The sequence below is a fragment of the Pocillopora verrucosa genome, chromosome 1, assembly GCF_036669915.1.
Source record: "Pocillopora verrucosa isolate sample1 chromosome 1, ASM3666991v2, whole genome shotgun sequence".
NCBI lineage: Eukaryota > Metazoa > Cnidaria > Anthozoa > Scleractinia > Pocilloporidae > Pocillopora > Pocillopora verrucosa.
Window position 1 is genome coordinate 30,564,180 of NC_089312.1, and position 16,699 is coordinate 30,580,878.

A 16,699-nucleotide genomic window follows, 5' to 3' on the forward strand; every position below is an offset into this window, starting at 1 on the left:
ACCATAACTACGAAAACCGCATCCAATTTTATGGCTTAAACTTTTTGCTGGTAGCAAACATTACATAAATAGCCCATGAAGGTTTCATTAGTAGCAGAGGCAGGGTTAATCTCTTTGCTTAATTGCTTCTTTGTTGAAACCTTAAAACCTCGTCGTGCATAACATTGAAACCTTAAAATGCAAACTATGTTTATTACATAGATGGCTTCTAAATCTCATAATCGACCGTCCGCAAAAATTGACAGCGAGGTCGTTAGTTGGAAAATGTTACGCCACGAGAAAAGAACCAGGGACTAATTGTACAAAAAAAAGGGAAGTTGAAACGCTGACTTCCATCAAATGCGGGATAATTAACTCTCTTTTGTTAGGTTACTTTTAAAGACTTCAATGAGTTTTATTGTTCGACATGTCGATATTGAGGCAAACATCAGGGTTATGATAATTACGGGATTTGTTGACAATTTTCTCATTGTTTTAAGATATGCCCGAGGGCCAAAGCCGATTAAAAACTGTTAAACTGAACCATACATCGTTTCTGCCGGTTGAGGTTTTTGAAAAGCCTATCTGGACTGTCCTATCGAGTCGCTTATCAAGTTATAAGCTTGACCTTAAATACTTTTTATTTGAAAGGTCATCTCAGAAGTTTCGTGAAGTGACGCACAATAGATTTGTTTGCTGTTACTGATCGTGTGTGACATCGAAGCTTCCTTTTACATGACAGATCAGTAGCCAACATTTATTATGTCAACTAAAGGTCATGTGCGTGATCGCAGCAAAGTTTAGCATTGTTTGAGATGGCCACAACAGGCGAAGTAGTTCTGTTGAACAGCTGATTTGTAGATGGTCATATAACGATGATCCGTCTGGTTTGCATGGACTTGTTGATCGAACATGACTCGTGAAGCTCCACACGGATTCCCAGCAGCACAAGTTTTGGTGGAACTCGCGGTTAATCAGCCTTTCCGAACGGACAATAGAAGAAGCCATGGCAGTTTACACGTCTGCTTCGATAAGAAGATAAAACAGACGGCTTTTAACAACTTTTTGTTGAGTCATACGCCTTACAGATGTTCTCTAGGAAGACAGAAAGAGTCCAGATCAGATACAAAACAAAGAGCAAAACCAAACAACAGAGATCGACCTCCAGACACTTCCTCGGGCTTGTGTCTTCCAAGGATACCTGTGGCTTCTGTCGAGTCTCTAACCGGACAGATGTTCTTACAAGAGGAGAACTTAAACAAAGGAGCCGATAATTGTTTTATTGACTTCTACAGCGGAGACGAGGAGCCTATCAATTTTCTGTCGTGTAAATCTATCTCAGAAAATCGAAACTATGAAACAAACACTTCACGAACATCGTTGAAATCTAAGGAGAGAGGATTAACGCGTTTACCACAAATCTCAAAGAAAGGGGATTGCTCCTCTTTTCTGAAGACTCGTGATAAACATCATGATTCGTTTCATCATGAAGAACTGTCGAATGCGCAGAATTATAACGCAAAGACTAAAAGCATCGCCATTAATCGAAAGCGGAACAATCCATCGCATGACCAAGAAGTTACTAAGGTGATGGAAGACGGAGCGCGCATTACAGTTTATCAACGGAGACTTTCTATCGAAGTTTTTATGCCAAGGACTTCGTAACCAACAAATTAAGGGATTAAGCGAATATTTACGTCAAAATTTGAATAATCTATTCGAGTGAAATGCGTGAGCAATTTAGGAGGATGAGTCAAGGAGAACAGAAAGCCAATTAAATACGGATTTGTTTCCGTACCTAAAATTTAGCTAATTACAGGCGGAGTAAAAAATAATGTCTCATTTACACCTTCAAGGCAGGGTGCATTTAACGATAGCGGCGTTAAAAAGACGAACAGTAAAACAGTGAAGTTTGATTCTGAGCCACGTGTAACTGCAGAAGGAACAAAACTGAAAACATCAGACAGTCATAATGGTGATATGATCTCTAACACTTGTCACTAGAGTGGAACCTCGATTTAACGAAATACCAAAACACTGGGGAAATTGGTTCGTTATATTGAGTGTTCGTTATATCGAAATCCTCGATTTAACGAATCTGCAGGGAAACAATTAAATTGTTCGTTTTATCGAGGGCTCATTAATAATTAAATTTTAATTTTGTATTATTATTCTTTTTGTGTGTGTGGTGTGACGTCGCGCTACCCAGCATTTAGAATCGGAACAATTATATTGTAGATAATATTTGTGCTTTAATGTCTATATGAAGCTACAGTGCAGTGTATAGGTCTGTACATAGCTACAGCACCTTGTTTTGAAGCACGGAGGACAAATTTCAGTGAAATTCACTGGTGAACCGAGAAACAAGGGCACTGGACTGGAAATGTCTGCCTCTCATACTTTTTACCACACGAAGCTTTCAAAAATAAAGAGGTTAAATTCAACTTAATAGATCTAATAAGAGACAAAGAGGATAAAGCGGATCTGTAGATGTGTTGTCGATAATGTCCGGGTGGGCATTTATAATGAGATTAACTGTGAAGTTGTTCTATTATCACGTAACTGATGGATGTTGATGTTTGTTGGTCTGCTCGTATTTGTCTTTTGTTACATGTGGTCATTTGTTCGTTACGTCGGGGTTTATTACACGTTGGGGCTTCTGGACTGTGCTCGTTACGACGAGGATTTCGTTATATCGAGGTTCTTTCCCATACATGTTACTGTTACTTTGGCAGGGCTAGAGTATCGTTCGTCATACCGAGGACTTCGTTATATAGAGGTTCGTTAAATCGGGGTTCCACTGTATTTGACTATAACGTAAAAAAAGCTCACCCGTATTCAGGAACTGAGTGGAAACTCGATAAGTGGTTCTCCTTGAGGAGTGCCCCACTAAACTAATTTCTACCTTTGTCTCTATAAATGATCAATTCAGACAATTTGCCATGTGTACGTACTTGTAGGTATGTTTCCTTTATTCATTGTTAATCACTAATCAAGACAGAGGCAAGTCTTGTTCCACAAGCCAGTTCTTGGCGTCGCCTTCAGAGGTATTTTTACTCTGTCTTCTCTTAAATCTTGTTTTTTTTCATCACCCAATGGTCAGTGATCCTTAAAAATGGTGATACAGTTCACAATTTACTGTAGCTCCTCAAAAATTGGATTTCAACTACACCTGTGCCTTGCTGCATACCTACTGCTACATACAAGCTGCGTATCTTAATTAGGTAATGTCCGCTCAATTGACGAGGCGCACAACTTGCACAACTGAAAATTTCAAATTTTTTTTCTGTCAAAAGTGTTGTTCCCAACCTAAACTTCACACTCGCTGAAACCACATGGTTAACAAAAATATCAGCTAATCAAGAACAACTCAGATTCATCACATTCATAGCAAAATTTTTAGTTTCTAAAGTAGTAAAAGTATTGTTATTATCCATCTAACGATATGTGATATTTACAACAAATTGTTTGACTGTAAAGAAAAACTTCAAGACAATAAGTAATACAAACCAAATTAACAACAAACAATCGTTGTCAGTATAATAACATTGTTCCTCAACAGAACAATGATAAATATTTAAGAACAGCTGTAAATGTAACATACTTCAAGATATATGTTTAAAATTCAAATGTAAATACCATCAAGAAAGCAGATTCTATTTTGTATGTACTTATAACCGGAAAAATTAAACAATAGAGCTGTATCATGAAGTAAAGTTTACAGTGATTGCTTTCTTTTTCCTTTTTCTGCTTGTCAATTTATAAGAAGCTGAGTCAAACATCTGAGAATCAGCTTTAGTCATCTGGTTCTTCAACAGTATAACCTTCTTCTTGAACTCTTGGTTTGTTTGGATTGTTCACCACTAACCAATCTGCCAACCAAATCTATCAATAAACAAGGCAAGCGTCAAGTTATTTCAACTGTTTTCCAAGTCACAAAGCCAAACAGCTGTATAATACCAGCAACTGACAGAATGTAAAATGGAAGGCTATGAATCCCTGATTTGAGAGTGAAAGGCAAAAAAAGTGGACATTTACATCCAAACCACACCAAGAACTTGCATGTTGGGAGTATCTCTCCCGAATACCTTTCCTCTCTTTGACAGTAGCTTCAGCCTTTCTGCAAGACTTTGTTGGACCAAATACAAATGTAAAAGCTTACTATTGGTTCAGCAGGCTTCATCTTGCATAATTCTGTGAGTCCTTTGAGTAAAGTTGGAGTTACTGTTCTTGTGAGGTAGTCTTTGGCTGCTTGCCCAGTTGAAACTGGTTCCACAACACCTATGATGTTTAACAACCAGGAAATTTATTCAACACAGTAACCAAGGGTGATTTAAGAAGGAGAAAAAAAGAGTGATTTTAAAGGAGTTTATAGTGTTAGGTTTTTTAAGACTAAATTTCTATTCACTTACTATCAGGAAAGAAAAAATGTATTTCTCTTTCTGCACTTGAGTAGCTGTCACTTCCATGAAGAGCATTTTTGGTGCTGTCTGTACCATAGACTGCTCTCAAACTAGAGATAAACATAATGTCCTTATTATATGAAAATTTGTCTTGAAAGTCTGTATGAATAAATTCAAAAAGAGTTTCCTTTTAAATTCATGTCCAGTACCAAAAGGCTTGAACACAAATGTCACTACTATGTTAAATATTCTACAAGTAATTTTCACAATCCCAAAGGTAACAACCTTTAAAATGCAAATCTTGCCATTTTTCAATCCTTCCTTACCAGAAATTTATTACTCAAACTATCCCGAAAATTTGCAGCCTTACTCTAGTAACCCCACTATTGTCAATCTAGTTGTGAAAAATCAACCCATCCAGCAGCACATCCCCATAAGCCTATCATATGTAAGTACCTCTGGGGCTGATTGTCTACAACTGTTGGTTTCTTTGTTCACACATTGGGACTAAATAAATAAATGGGAAGTTTCAATTGATGAGTTCGTTCAAAACAATAGAGAGGCCAGAGAAATTTGCATATGGTTGACCATACCAAAAATTAAACAGCCTCCCTATTGTTCTTGGGGCTTGAGTCCAAACATTCTCTCAAAAACATAAGAATAACAACATTTAAGTGCTTACCGAAATGAGAAAACCGTTTAGTAAAAAAGCCCTTCAATTGGCTGGTATGTTGGCTGATAATGTCAACAGCTGAGAGATTGTCCTAAAAATGGATATTTGGCCAGCTTCCAGGGAAAATTTGAAATTTGAGGACAATCTGTCAGCCAAGGACATAATCAGCTGAAAATTACCAGCAAGCCAGAAGGGTTTTTTCTTTTTTTAATAACCTTACCATTTATTTTAATATCACATATTGACAGCAACTTTTGTTGCATTATTTTCTTTTCAGAACTATATTTGAGATCAGCTTATTTATTTCACTACCACTAAGCTCTACAAAATGAGTTTATTTTTCCTACATGTAAAGTTAAAAAAAATGAAAAAGTAAAACCCTTGAGCTTGCTTCTTTCCACTAGCTTTTTTTATTTTCAACATAATCAGAAGACAAATATTGATGTATATAGGGGTAATTGTGTGATAACTACTTGGTGATTTTGTACCATGTGACAATAAGTAGCCAGTAGAGTCGCACAAAATTAATGGGTGGGTCATTTGCTATTATTGCTTGAAAGCTGCATATTTACATGTAATGTTTAGGTCCTTGGATTCTAAGGGATGTTCTCTGACCATTTAAAACCAATCAGTGCCAAAAAATAGCTTCCATGCACTAGGATTGAAACCCTGGAAGTACAAGGGAGATTGAAAAGTCTGTCACCTTTCTGGTGCCTGATCTCTTGCTTTTTGCGTGTTTGTTGGTCCAATCAGCTGTCTCCAGTAGGTAATTGCTGATTTCCTTGCTAAGACAAGAGCAAAAATTGGCCCACTGCTCATGTAAGCCACAAGGCTTGGGAAGAACATTTTACCATAGTGTTCGGCGTAGAAATCACTTGTCTGTTCTGGTGTCATATGCACTCTTCTTTTCTGTTTGGTATCCAAAAAAAATTAGATAGGGTATTTGACTAGATACAGTTCTGCTCAGAGGTAATCATAATTTAACTAATGTAGGGAAGCATCCTCACACATTCCTTCGGGTTTGAAGAGTATCAAGCTCACAAAGTCACAGTTACTCATAATTGTTGGCCTATCACAATTAACAAGAAAATAGAAAACACGGTTGATTCATTTATAGTACCTGCAAAATGGTGAAACCATGTTGAAGTATAATTTCTTCGATTTCATCGCTCTTGTGAACTGCGTCTGGCTTAAATAACGCTAACGTTCGCTCTATGTGTATTGCAGGAGCAGGAGGTATCACGGGCTTTTCACCGTCTGGCATGTTTAAGGGAAAAAAAATGGAAAGTGCGCGCTCTAGATTTGCCCGCTAGGTCAAAAAAAGCAAAATGGCCGCGAAAGTTATAGTGCTGTCATGGTTACCATCAAACATGATACCGCTGACCTAATGAACTCCGTGTCCGATTCTTCCTTCCAGTTCTCTTCGACCCTCTCATTTCCCTTCCGTTGCTTTAGCTGCAAATAATTTGTTTGTATAAAAAGGGTACACATTGTTCATTATGCTTTTTGTCGGCTTTTGAGGATAGTACCATTTGCCTATCTGAGGCGGCCATATTCGCAAATTTCATCCAATATGTTGAGGAAAACACTACCTAAAAGTAAGCCTTTTCTGCTGCAATGCTCATCTAAAATCATGTTTCAGCGTTCTAATCTAGAACGTTTACTTTTATCAAAGACAGAAATGTAAAGTGATATGTTTAATCCCTCAAATGCCAAAACTAAAGAAGCGAAAATGAGAGCAAAGCAATCATTTTTGCACATCCCTCCTTTCAAAAATCAAAATATTATTGTAGCAGTTTTTAAACGATGCAAAAGAAAGTGAAGAGGAAAGTTGTGTCCATAGATCAAAATAATGTTTCTGACAGTTGGCTCAGAGTAAATGTGTTTGTTTTCGTGTGAATAATAGCGCGCGACGTTCAACTGCATTTCCATGGCGGGGGATGGATTAATGAGCCTTAATGTTTTCAAAAGAAACAAAGAAAATCATCAACCCTTTATTCTTTAAATCTAGACGGAAAATAAATCTTGACTGGCAAAATTATATCAAGAGCGCTGTTCAAACCCTTCATTTTATTTACGCCGAAATCAATAGGAATGTTCTGACTGCGGCTGGTATTATAAGCGTGCTTCGCAGTCTCCTTGACATTTCTTGCTCAAAAATGAACTGATATCACTTTCAAATCTTGTCACGCGGCAATCGCCTAATTATTCCAATCAGAACTATCACATAGGAAGACAATTATGACGTCAGTACATCGATTACGTTTCGCGTTCGACATCGCGAGCCCGACTGGAGTTTGCGATTGTGAGAATCGATTGCGCAGCGACGGAGAAAAAGGAAGGGTTAGATTTGCCAGCGAAACATTTTATTGGATCCGATCGCATTGAAAGCCTTACGTGCAGGGTATAATGCCTAATACTGGACAGTTATTTGGACAGAGCTGGAAGTGCGAAAAATGCCGAAAGGACTTCAAGGCCGTCTGGTTGCCAACCAACGTTTGTTGTCGAATCTCTTCATGGGATCAGCAGCCTGGTATTCTCACACAAGCTCCTTACTCGCGGCATGTTTCTGACGCCCTGAAAGAGGCAGCTTCGAAATCGTTCGCCAGTTCAACCACCGAGTACTCGACAAAGTCCAGGAACGGACGACACACGCAAAAAATACCTGGTATTCCAGTTCAAAGTCTAGCCGTGCCCTGGATGAGACATGTAAACAGGTTAGCGCCTTTCAGCACCAGTGGCAAAAGCACGTGCGGATATTACTTTTCAAGAGATACCGATAACAACAAGCGAAAAACAGGGATTCCTCCATCAGATCTGGTGGCATGGCGATCTAACATCTCTTAACGTGAGTGAAGTGAAATTAGCGCGGACTAAGTAATCTTACGTCGTTACAAAAGTTTTAAACGGAAAACGAAAGGGGAAGATGCTTCAAAGGTCTCCGCGAATCACAAGCCAAGAATGTTCCCTTAATCTAAGTTTCTGTTTGTGAGTTGTCTTTGGCAATGCGTGGAATAGAATAAAGCCACGTTATACTGTGGACCTGGGTGACATATCTAATTAGCACATCAGTGACTACGATTTAAAAGTTTGTTGGCGACTTATAACTAGTATTGCACCTCAATGTGATTGAGTGCGGTTTAATTTTGATGTTTGCTTAATAAAAACGCGTGAAGTACTGTAAATTGTTTTAATAGACGTGCGAGTTTAAATATTTGTATGTTATCTCTTACTGTAGATAGAGCACAGTGGCAGCGATAAAAAAAATACCTCACTAAAACTATTGGATAAACACGCGGGAAGCTTCCCAAACACACTTTTTTTAAAAGCCCTAATTGTTCTTTCCGAGGCATTAAGATGAGGGCTCCATTATCAAAAGGGTTGATAATGTTATTTCAATATCTTGAGAAAAGGTTTTGGTTATGCAACCAGGCTAGTTGTTAAATTTTCCGACTTGTGTTTCGCAAAGCTACGAGTCATGTGTAAAAAAAGTTTCTTGGAAGTATCTTGCCCAATACTAAAGCAATGGGAAACAGAAACGAAGGCAAGCTACAAATATCTCACTTCCCTTTATATGTAGACGTCAGATGTCACAGTTAAGAGCTTTCAGCTATCGAACAATTACTGTTGTTTGGCATCCGGTGCGTTAAAATGAAGAAAACTTCATATACAAATTGTTTTTTCTGAGCGTAAGTAAAACGATGAACTTTACAAATGAGACTGAAGCAGGTTGAGATATATGGCATGGAAAAAAGACACATCCTTACATTGCACTGGCATGAAAACAAATGTCGAGAGACTTCTACATTTTGGGTGTGAATGGTCGATTGCGCAGAACTTCATAGCTACAGTTACTCATAATCAAACAAATACAAATGTCACGCCTTGTACGTACAAAAGTTACATTTAAAGTTCTTAACAAAGGTTACGAGCCCTTTCAGTAGTGTTACTAGGTTTCACGGCTAAAAGAAATATCAAATCTGTTCCAAAAAGCATTTCTCTTGATCTTCAGCTCAATACATGCATGGATGATGCATTAATCAGCTGGCTTCTGTATTCATGAGGAGGGTAATATTGTCTCCTTTCAACAATATCCTTCCTAAGAAGAACACAAGACAAAAAAAAGACAGCAAATTTAACTTATTTCCCTATTTCACCAGATGGAAAATAGTCATTCAGATTTTTTGGGGGGTCATTGAAATTTAAGGTGATTCCTCAGAAAAAAGGGTTTGTTTTATTCTCCTTAAATGTTCCCTACCAATGTCTATTTTGAAAAATACAATAAAAAAGATAGGTCATTGTGCTTGTTAAAGAGATATGTTGGGCCAAATTCACCTTATTTATGCCTGTACAGACACAAATCATGCGCATCATTTCAAGGGTTCATGGCACATTTTGCAGTAGCTAGAAGCAAAGGTTTTTCCATAAGTGACACTTACCAAAAACTTCAAGGTAGTATCCAGAAAGTGTGGAACAATTTGATACATAATTTCTGGAAATTCACAAGATTTTAGACAATGACTCAAAACGTTCCTTGAGTCATTGCTTTCAAGGTCATAATTTGCATCCTTAAGTAATGGGCTTCATGCACACCTTTTAGAGTAAATCTTTTTCTCCTTTCCATTAATTTTTTTTTATTTCTTCAATTTAAAGGGGGTAATATGTACACTAAAATTACAGCAAACAAAACATAGGCCAGTGTGCTCATTTTACAGCTAAGGACTATCTAACCACTTTAACTGGTCAATCAGTTGAAAAACAATAAACTGATCTCAAACTATGTGCAAGCTTATATGGCTGATTACATAATTTTTATACCCAGTGTAGGATGCACAGAGCAATACTGAGGAATCACCTTAAAGGAGGTTGGGTGGAATGTAAAGGGCAATAGGTTGCGTGGGCTGGTGCATAAATAAGCAAAACTTCACTTCCATGCAAGAGTTGAATATAAATGGAAATACCACCAAGACTTTGATTTGATTCTAACAACCTCAAAACCACAAACTAATAACCCTTATTATTTGAGATTTGAAGTTTCCCAACATCTGATTGAATTATTTTTTGAAACACAACAACATTCCATACCTTTTACATTTGTGGCATTTTACAGTAACTCAATTCTATACATATTTTAGAAATAAAGTCCATACCAAGAGGTCTCCTTTTCTTGGTTTTGAGATGTACTTCTTCTGCATCATCCAAAACAAGATTCATATACTCATCAAAACCCTGTAAAAATGTATCAAAAAAATATTACTCCTTTTCTTTTTGTGATTTCTCTGAACTTACAAAGATAAAATACTGATTGGTTTCTTTTAATTGCAGTTCACGAAAATGGTTATGAGTTTCTTGCACAAAGAAATTCTTCACAGTATAATGATTAAAACAAAAGTAACCAAACAAAGAAATTGGCAAAAAAAAGACCATCAGATTTCCAAGAGATTCTTGCTTCTACAATATTCCAGATAAGAAAATAAGAAAATTGGTTTGGTCCATTACAAAACATAAGATACAGCAACTGGGAAAATAATACCATTTCTCATACACTGATTTGTGAAATAATAAGAGCATCATGCAAAAAATATATCTTATCCATAGAATATCAAATTATAGAAATTTGTTAACTAGAAACTTACAATAATATGGCCCTCAATCCTCATGTTCACTTGCTCATACAGCCAAATCTGAATTCTTGATCTCTGATGAATAACAGGAAACATAAATAAGACATCAAATAAAATAAAAACATAAAAATAAAAATATCATGACTCAATTAATTATCAATACCCCAAACCATGAATTTTTCAGCATTTTAAGAACTACTATTTAAAAAATTACTTTAAAAGTACAGTACAATTCATAAATGACACACAAAAACACACACACAAAAAAATAATACTTACATTTTGCAAATACCTAAATATCAAGTTCTGTTGGGTAAAAAGTTAAGGAAAATACCAAGAAATTCATATTCAAATATGAGAAAGCCTATTAAATGTATTTTGCCAGAATATTAGCAATGTACACTTCAATCAACATTCTTACAGAGTGTACAGGGAAAACACAGCAAAGAGGTAACAATACCATCTCCTATTAGCACAAATTAGTAAATTATCCAGACAATACTGGTCATTCACATTAACCACCATTTTGGGAATGTGATGCCAGGACTGAATAATTCACAGAAAAAACTACACACATTTTATTTTGTTCCCTGTTTTCCTGATTTCAAAGGGTAAGGTCAAGGGTCTTTAAAATAAGCAAAGGACTTATCCCAGTTTCCAAGGCATGATCTTCCCAGGATTACTATTCCACCCTGGATGGGATTCTAATCCATTAATGGTTAACCCCCAGCACTTCACCCAGTTTCCCTGATGATTTGCAGGTACCCTAGAGGACAAGTTATTCAACCAACTAGGCAAATCATAAGTGAACTTCATGTAGATGCTGTAGTAGGAGCCCTGTAGGTAAAAAAATTTTCCCACAGCCCCATACTACATTATGCATTCAGTTCTCGGATAGAGAAAACAATGACAAAAACAACACATTGCCACTGGGAAAACAGATTTGTTTTACAATGGTATGGGGCTGTGCGGAAATTTTACCGCCTTGTATTACATGTGAGTGATACTGTAGGAAAATAGAGGCACTGCAAGAGTGACCTGTCTAATTCAAGAACAGGGCTCGATGATCAGCAACTACAGAATATAGGGTCACTGAGTTCTACCTGAGGAGGGGCTAACGCCCTAAACATTAGCTTTTAAACTCTTTAAGGTGGCCAATTTAAATTATAGACTCAGGTAATGAAACCAAATTGTCTTGGTATACTCCCCTACCGACGCTGTAGAGCAGTTTCTTTTGAATCTTACCCCCATTATCCAATCGAAGACACCTCACATTGCGAATCATGTGCCTTCGAAGCTGTAATAGTTACAGTTACGTCATAAAATAATCACCCTGCTTCACGCATACAACTATAAATCGCAAAGGATCGAAACTTCTTAGATCTTGGCATGACCGTTCGAGACAAATAAAGCTACTTAATGTCAAATGGGAGCACGTGCTACGATCTTTCGCCAGTTCATCACTTCACATAATCAATATGTGAGTTCTTTCGTTACAATTAAGAGGATACAATAGGTTGTACCATGACTTTCTGCACTTTCTGTCCTTTGTACGCCATTTTGGGTCGTTTCGGTGAGGAAAACTTCAAACAGACGGCAGTGAAGACGCGCAAGATGGCGGAGAAGTTCACTGCAAAGAGTTCTGGGAGATCGTTGAGAAACGTCTCACTCGTCACCAGGGTTGCTCGATACTTTCCTCTCAAGATGGCGATCATTGCTGGGTAACCGAAGCCTCGAATCCTGACCACATTTTTCTTTGATGTTTTTTATGTGTTTGAACTTTTACGAATCTTCTTCATTTCTAATAAATTAATGATGAATAAAGCAACAGGGAAAGTGCAGTACTGCGTGGATTTGGTGGCGAAACTGGACGAGTTTAGACAACAGAAAGTGCTTTGCGATATCACTCTCGTCACGGCTGAGAGAACCTTTCCTGCTCACCGAAACGTCCTTGCTGCTGGCTGTCCTTACTTTTGTAAACTGTTCACAAGTGACATGAAGGAGAAGTGGACTGATTGCGTAGATTTATCGCAGATGGAAGTCACAGCGAACGCATTGGGTCCGTTACTAACTTACTTTTACACTGGTACCATTGAAGTCACACAAGCCAATGCTGAAGAACTTTTCATTTCAGCTGATTATTTCTTTATCCCAGAGGTGAAGTTGGCAACATCAGCATGGTTAGTTGCTAATATCAATGTGTCCAATTGTTTATATTACTGTGACTTAGCTGAACGTTATAACTGCGCAAAACTCTCTAAAGCGTGCCGTGTATTCATTGACAAACATTTTCATGAAGTCACGCAATCCCAGGATTTCCTTCGACTTGGTATCGAGGAGATCACATATATGATTTCTAGTGATGATATTTGTGTTGAAAACGAAGAAGCAGTGTACGAGAGCCTCATGACTTGGATCAGTTACAATCAAGGTGAACGAGAAGTTTATTTTCCTAAATTACTGGCATGCATTCGAATTAGCTCAATGTCACATGAGTACCTTCAGTTACAGGTAATCACAAATTCACTCGTTCAAAGAGATTCTTCTTGCATAAAACTAGTTGAGAGTGCCATGAAAAGGGATCATTCATCTGGTTGTATGTCACCTCAAAATCCAAGAAAATGTTTGCAGCCAGAAATTGATGTTGTTGTTGCTATTAGTGGTTTGATAAGGAGCAGCGAGACTCAGTCAACTTCAGTCCGTTGTTATGTACCAGAAGAAGACAACTGGTTTGAAATGGAACATTTTCCAAACCAGATTAACTGGCATGGATTTGCTGCATATGAAACAGAGCTGTATACAGTTGGAGGAGAAAGAAATGGCATGGTGTCAAAAGCTCTTGAAAAGTTTGATCTGGAGACAAACAGATGGGAAACTATGTCCTCGATGTTGAAAGAGGTTCTATTTCCAGCAGTTGCATTTCTAGGAAAGTGCCTCTATGTTATTGGTGCTTCGAGGGGCCACAGAGGAACACTACAAATTTACATCCCTTCCATGAACGTCTGGACTCTGGGAACAGACTTAAATGTCCCACGAGAAGTCACTTGTGCTATAGGCAATGGGCAGTTCCTGTATGCTATTGGTGGAATGAGAGCAGGGAATGGTGAATATCTAAACTCAGCAGAGAAGTATGACCCAGAGCAAGACACATGGACAAGTATTGCTCCTATGACCCACCCAAGGGGTGGAACATGTGCTGTGTCATACAAATCATCAATTTTTGTCATGGGTGGGGAGTATAATGTGCGTGTTGCCCTTTCAACTTGTGAAGTTTACTCCACAACATCTGACCAGTGGCAATCTATTGCTTCAATGCATGTCCCAAGGTACTTTGCTGGGGCTACCATGGTAGGAAAGAAAATTTATGTTTTTGGAGGTGTTGGTGGATCCAACGTGGACTTAGAACAAAGAAAAATTGTTGACAGGTATGACATTGAACAGGGTGTGTGGAATTCAGACATTAATATTCCCTGGGAAGCAAAATATTTGCAATGCTGCTCCCTTCGTGTTAAAAGAGACTTTCTGCAAGGTTTGCAGATGGTTGCTAGTTGAAATGACAAGAACTGATTAAAAAAAAATTGAGGTCCCAAGATACCTTTAACATCTTGGAAAGTACGGCTCCCCCTAATGCGAAGTGTAGAGTCTTGAAATTTCTTTGTTGCTCTTAATTGATTGACTAAAAAGGCCCTTTACATCCAGCTTAAAACTTATCTTGCAGCAATTTTTTTCTCATTAATCATGATCCACAATCTTTGATTTCTAGAGCACTTTCTGATTGAGTGTTCAATTATGCAGACTAAGTGCATCTGGAGTTTGCAATGAGACCTGATAGTAAGAGCAGTTTTTAATTGAGCATGAAAAATAATCTGACCTTTCATTGGTTTTGCTTCTCTTGACTGTTTATGTCCAGAAAACCTCTGCCGTCTTCTTACTAAGATACTCATTGAACCAGACCAATTTCTTGCCACATGCCAAAAAATAAATTTGAATACTGACAATACACTAAGGAAAGGACCTTGATATTAATGAGTCTACAGAGATGAAATGTGCTGATAGTATCGCCTCTTTAAGGGATTTTAAAATATTCATGCCTCTATTATCATTTTTATTATTAATGTTATTATTAAGTATAATTGATAGTATTATTATTACAATCTTCATTATTATTTTACTGCTTCCATTATTGTATTTGTTTAGTTTAACACAACCAGTGCATTATCAGCTTAAGACTGGTGTATCTTTCTTGAGAATATACCTTTGGATTTATTTGTTAGTTTAATTTGTCACAATGAAATTACCTATAATACTGTTCCAGGTCTTATAATATATTGCTTGTAAATTTATGAAAGCTTTATCTTCAGAAATGCCAACATCTTAGAATAGGGAAAAATATATATTGGTTTGAGAAATGTTATACCAGTAGCAAGAAAAAAAGGAAAATTATCTACTTCTGCTACTTAAAGTTTAAGATTTTTTCAAATCAAAGAACTCCTCGGTAACTCCTGATTTCTTATTTACAATGGTCCCTTTTAAGTGCATATCCTCTAACTCTTTGACCTCCAAGAGTGACCAGCATCTTATTTCTCCTTACAATATCACCCCTGAATCAAACATTAGGGTCACAAGAATATAGGAAATGATCACAAGTTGAAGAAGCTCTTGATTTGTCAGCACATTCTCCTTGTCAGCACCTTAGAAAAAGTATAGAGAACAGTGTGGAGAATATGCTTACTGATACTTGGGGATAAAGGGTGTTTCCTCATGTTACTCTGCCATCCAGTTTACTACACTTGGAATGGATATATTTTAATCTGCGTGCACAAATACCACTGGATAATTATTCCTAATGACTTAGTTAATGAATTTAACAATACCAGTTCATTAGTGGTAATTTCTTCGTGCAGATCCCACATTTCAGCATTAATTGTAACAAAGGGTTAACATTAGTTAAAAAAATCTGATTTTGTTAATATCACTTGAAAGAATTTCCTGTTGCTGGCCAATTTATTTCCTCTGAATCATAGCCCAACTGCTAAGTACTGCATCCAAATTGTGGGAATAATTAAGTAACGAGTTCATAAGCTATGGGACTTTAAGGGTGAAAGAAAGTACCACTGGGTAACTGTTAGGGGTTAGTCAGTTTGATTTACTTTTATGGAACAAAGGTAGTCTAATTGGACCTCATTGTTTTCCCTCAGATGAGTTAAACTGGAAAAAACAAATTTGTAGAGTATGGACACTGTAACAAAAGAGGAACACTGTGTCATGTGTCTGGTTTGTTTTAGCTCTTCAACTAACAACAATGACAACTTTATTTGTACCCTACATTAATTTACATGATACAGAAAAAATATATTTGTATTTATTATATGAGAAATGGAGAGGGTACAGGCTGCTCATAATAACCAGTGAGAGCTAAAAAGATAAGGCAGCCTTACTTAGGTTTTTAATAAATGATTATTTTGAAGGGTCAGTTACCACACACTACACAAAATGCAAAAAGAAAAAAAAAGGTGTCTAGACAGCTACTTGTACGGTATCTAGTAACACCTTCCAAGCGGGCTTAACTGTGTTTTGTGGCACGACTCGGAAGGAATACAGGATAAAGGAGTTACTTATTCTTAAGAGACAAGATGACTTTTAACAGGATAAAGTAATTAACGATTTTAGTGGCAAAAATGTTAATCAGTTAACCTGTCAAGCCCAACTGAAAATATGCAGATACTACTTCAGTTTCAGCGTTCCAACTCAAACATTGACTTCAATTTATTTCCTGTTCCCGTAAGAAATACAGGCAAAATTCGTTTATCTCTAATAAACATGACGAATCGTATGACTGATTAGCTTGTCTCACGGAATTCCAACAATACTGCGAGGTACCTCATTTTACATCCAACAACATTGCTACTCCGTGGTTTTGTGATAACACTTGTACCTTAGAAACGAGTTTGTCCCAAGGTACCAAGCAGGGGCTACAAGGCACGAAAAAAAAAACGATAAATCCCACATATAACGGATTT

The 16,699-nt window shown here is 37.2% G+C and overlaps 4 protein-coding genes across 4 annotated transcripts; 2 read left to right on the forward strand and 2 right to left on the reverse strand.

Moving 5' to 3' along the window:
* The first annotated feature begins 523 nt into the window (after positions 1-523).
* LOC131788215 (uncharacterized) lies at positions 524-2,423 on the forward strand. Its single transcript, XM_059105295.2, has one exon. The coding sequence runs from the start codon at positions 892-894 to the stop codon at positions 1,642-1,644; it is 753 nt and encodes a 250-aa protein (XP_058961278.1). The 5' UTR covers positions 524-891; the 3' UTR covers positions 1,645-2,423.
* A 503-nt stretch (positions 2,424-2,926) lies between these two features.
* LOC131788216 (nucleoside diphosphate kinase homolog 5) lies at positions 2,927-6,382 on the reverse strand. Its single transcript, XM_059105296.2, has 5 exons — positions 6,176-6,382; positions 5,759-5,964; positions 4,392-4,492; positions 4,142-4,260; positions 2,927-3,864 (listed from the first exon to the last, which is right to left on the reverse strand). Exons 1-5 carry the CDS (start codon positions 6,317-6,319, stop codon positions 3,775-3,777), a joined length of 660 nt encoding a protein of 219 aa, XP_058961279.1. The 5' UTR covers positions 6,320-6,382; the 3' UTR covers positions 2,927-3,774.
* A 1,849-nt stretch (positions 6,383-8,231) lies between these two features.
* LOC131788188 (small nuclear ribonucleoprotein E) lies at positions 8,232-12,334 on the reverse strand. Its single transcript, XM_059105265.2, has 5 exons — positions 12,191-12,334; positions 10,959-10,985; positions 10,692-10,754; positions 10,206-10,284; positions 8,232-9,154 (listed from the first exon to the last, which is right to left on the reverse strand). The coding sequence occupies exons 1-5, from the start codon at positions 12,236-12,238 to the stop codon at positions 9,096-9,098; spliced, it is 276 nt and encodes a 91-aa protein (XP_058961248.1). The 5' UTR covers positions 12,239-12,334; the 3' UTR covers positions 8,232-9,095.
* Positions 12,335-12,393: 59 nt separating this feature from the next.
* Positions 12,394-16,511, forward strand: LOC131788224 (kelch-like protein 12). Its single transcript, XM_059105309.2, has one exon. The coding sequence runs from the start codon at positions 12,492-12,494 to the stop codon at positions 14,229-14,231; it is 1,740 nt and encodes a 579-aa protein (XP_058961292.2). The 5' UTR covers positions 12,394-12,491; the 3' UTR covers positions 14,232-16,511.
* Positions 16,512-16,699: the final 188 nt, after the last annotated feature.

Bases quoted from the DNA above. Each gene is read 5' to 3' on its own strand.
- LOC131788215 (XM_059105295.2), top strand. From the start codon at position 892: ATGACTCGTGAAGCTCCACACGGATTCCCAGCAGCACAAGTTTTGGTG.
- LOC131788216 (XM_059105296.2), bottom strand. From the start codon at position 6,319: ATGCCAGACGGTGAAAAGCCCGTGATACCTCCTGCTCCTGCAATACAC. The intron at 4,493-5,758 runs GTGACAGACTTT...GTTTATCTCTAG, and splicing joins AGAGATCAGGCACCAGAAAG to TTTGAGAGCAGTCTATGGTA. The intron at 4,261-4,391 runs GTAAGTGAATAG...TAAACATCATAG, and splicing joins ACATTTTTTCTTTCCTGATA to GTGTTGTGGAACCAGTTTCA.
- LOC131788188 (XM_059105265.2), bottom strand. From the start codon at position 12,238: ATGGCGTACAAAGGACAGAAAGTGCAGAAAGTCATGGTACAACCTATT. The intron at 10,986-12,190 runs GTATCCTCTTAA...TTTACCCAACAG, and splicing joins AAGTCATGGTACAACCTATT to AACTTGATATTTAGGTATTT. The intron at 9,155-10,205 runs GTATGGACTTTA...TGTTCTTCTTAG, and splicing joins CAAGAAAAGGAGACCTCTTG to GAAGGATATTGTTGAAAGGA.
- LOC131788224 (XM_059105309.2), top strand. From the start codon at position 12,492: ATGATGAATAAAGCAACAGGGAAAGTGCAGTACTGCGTGGATTTGGTG.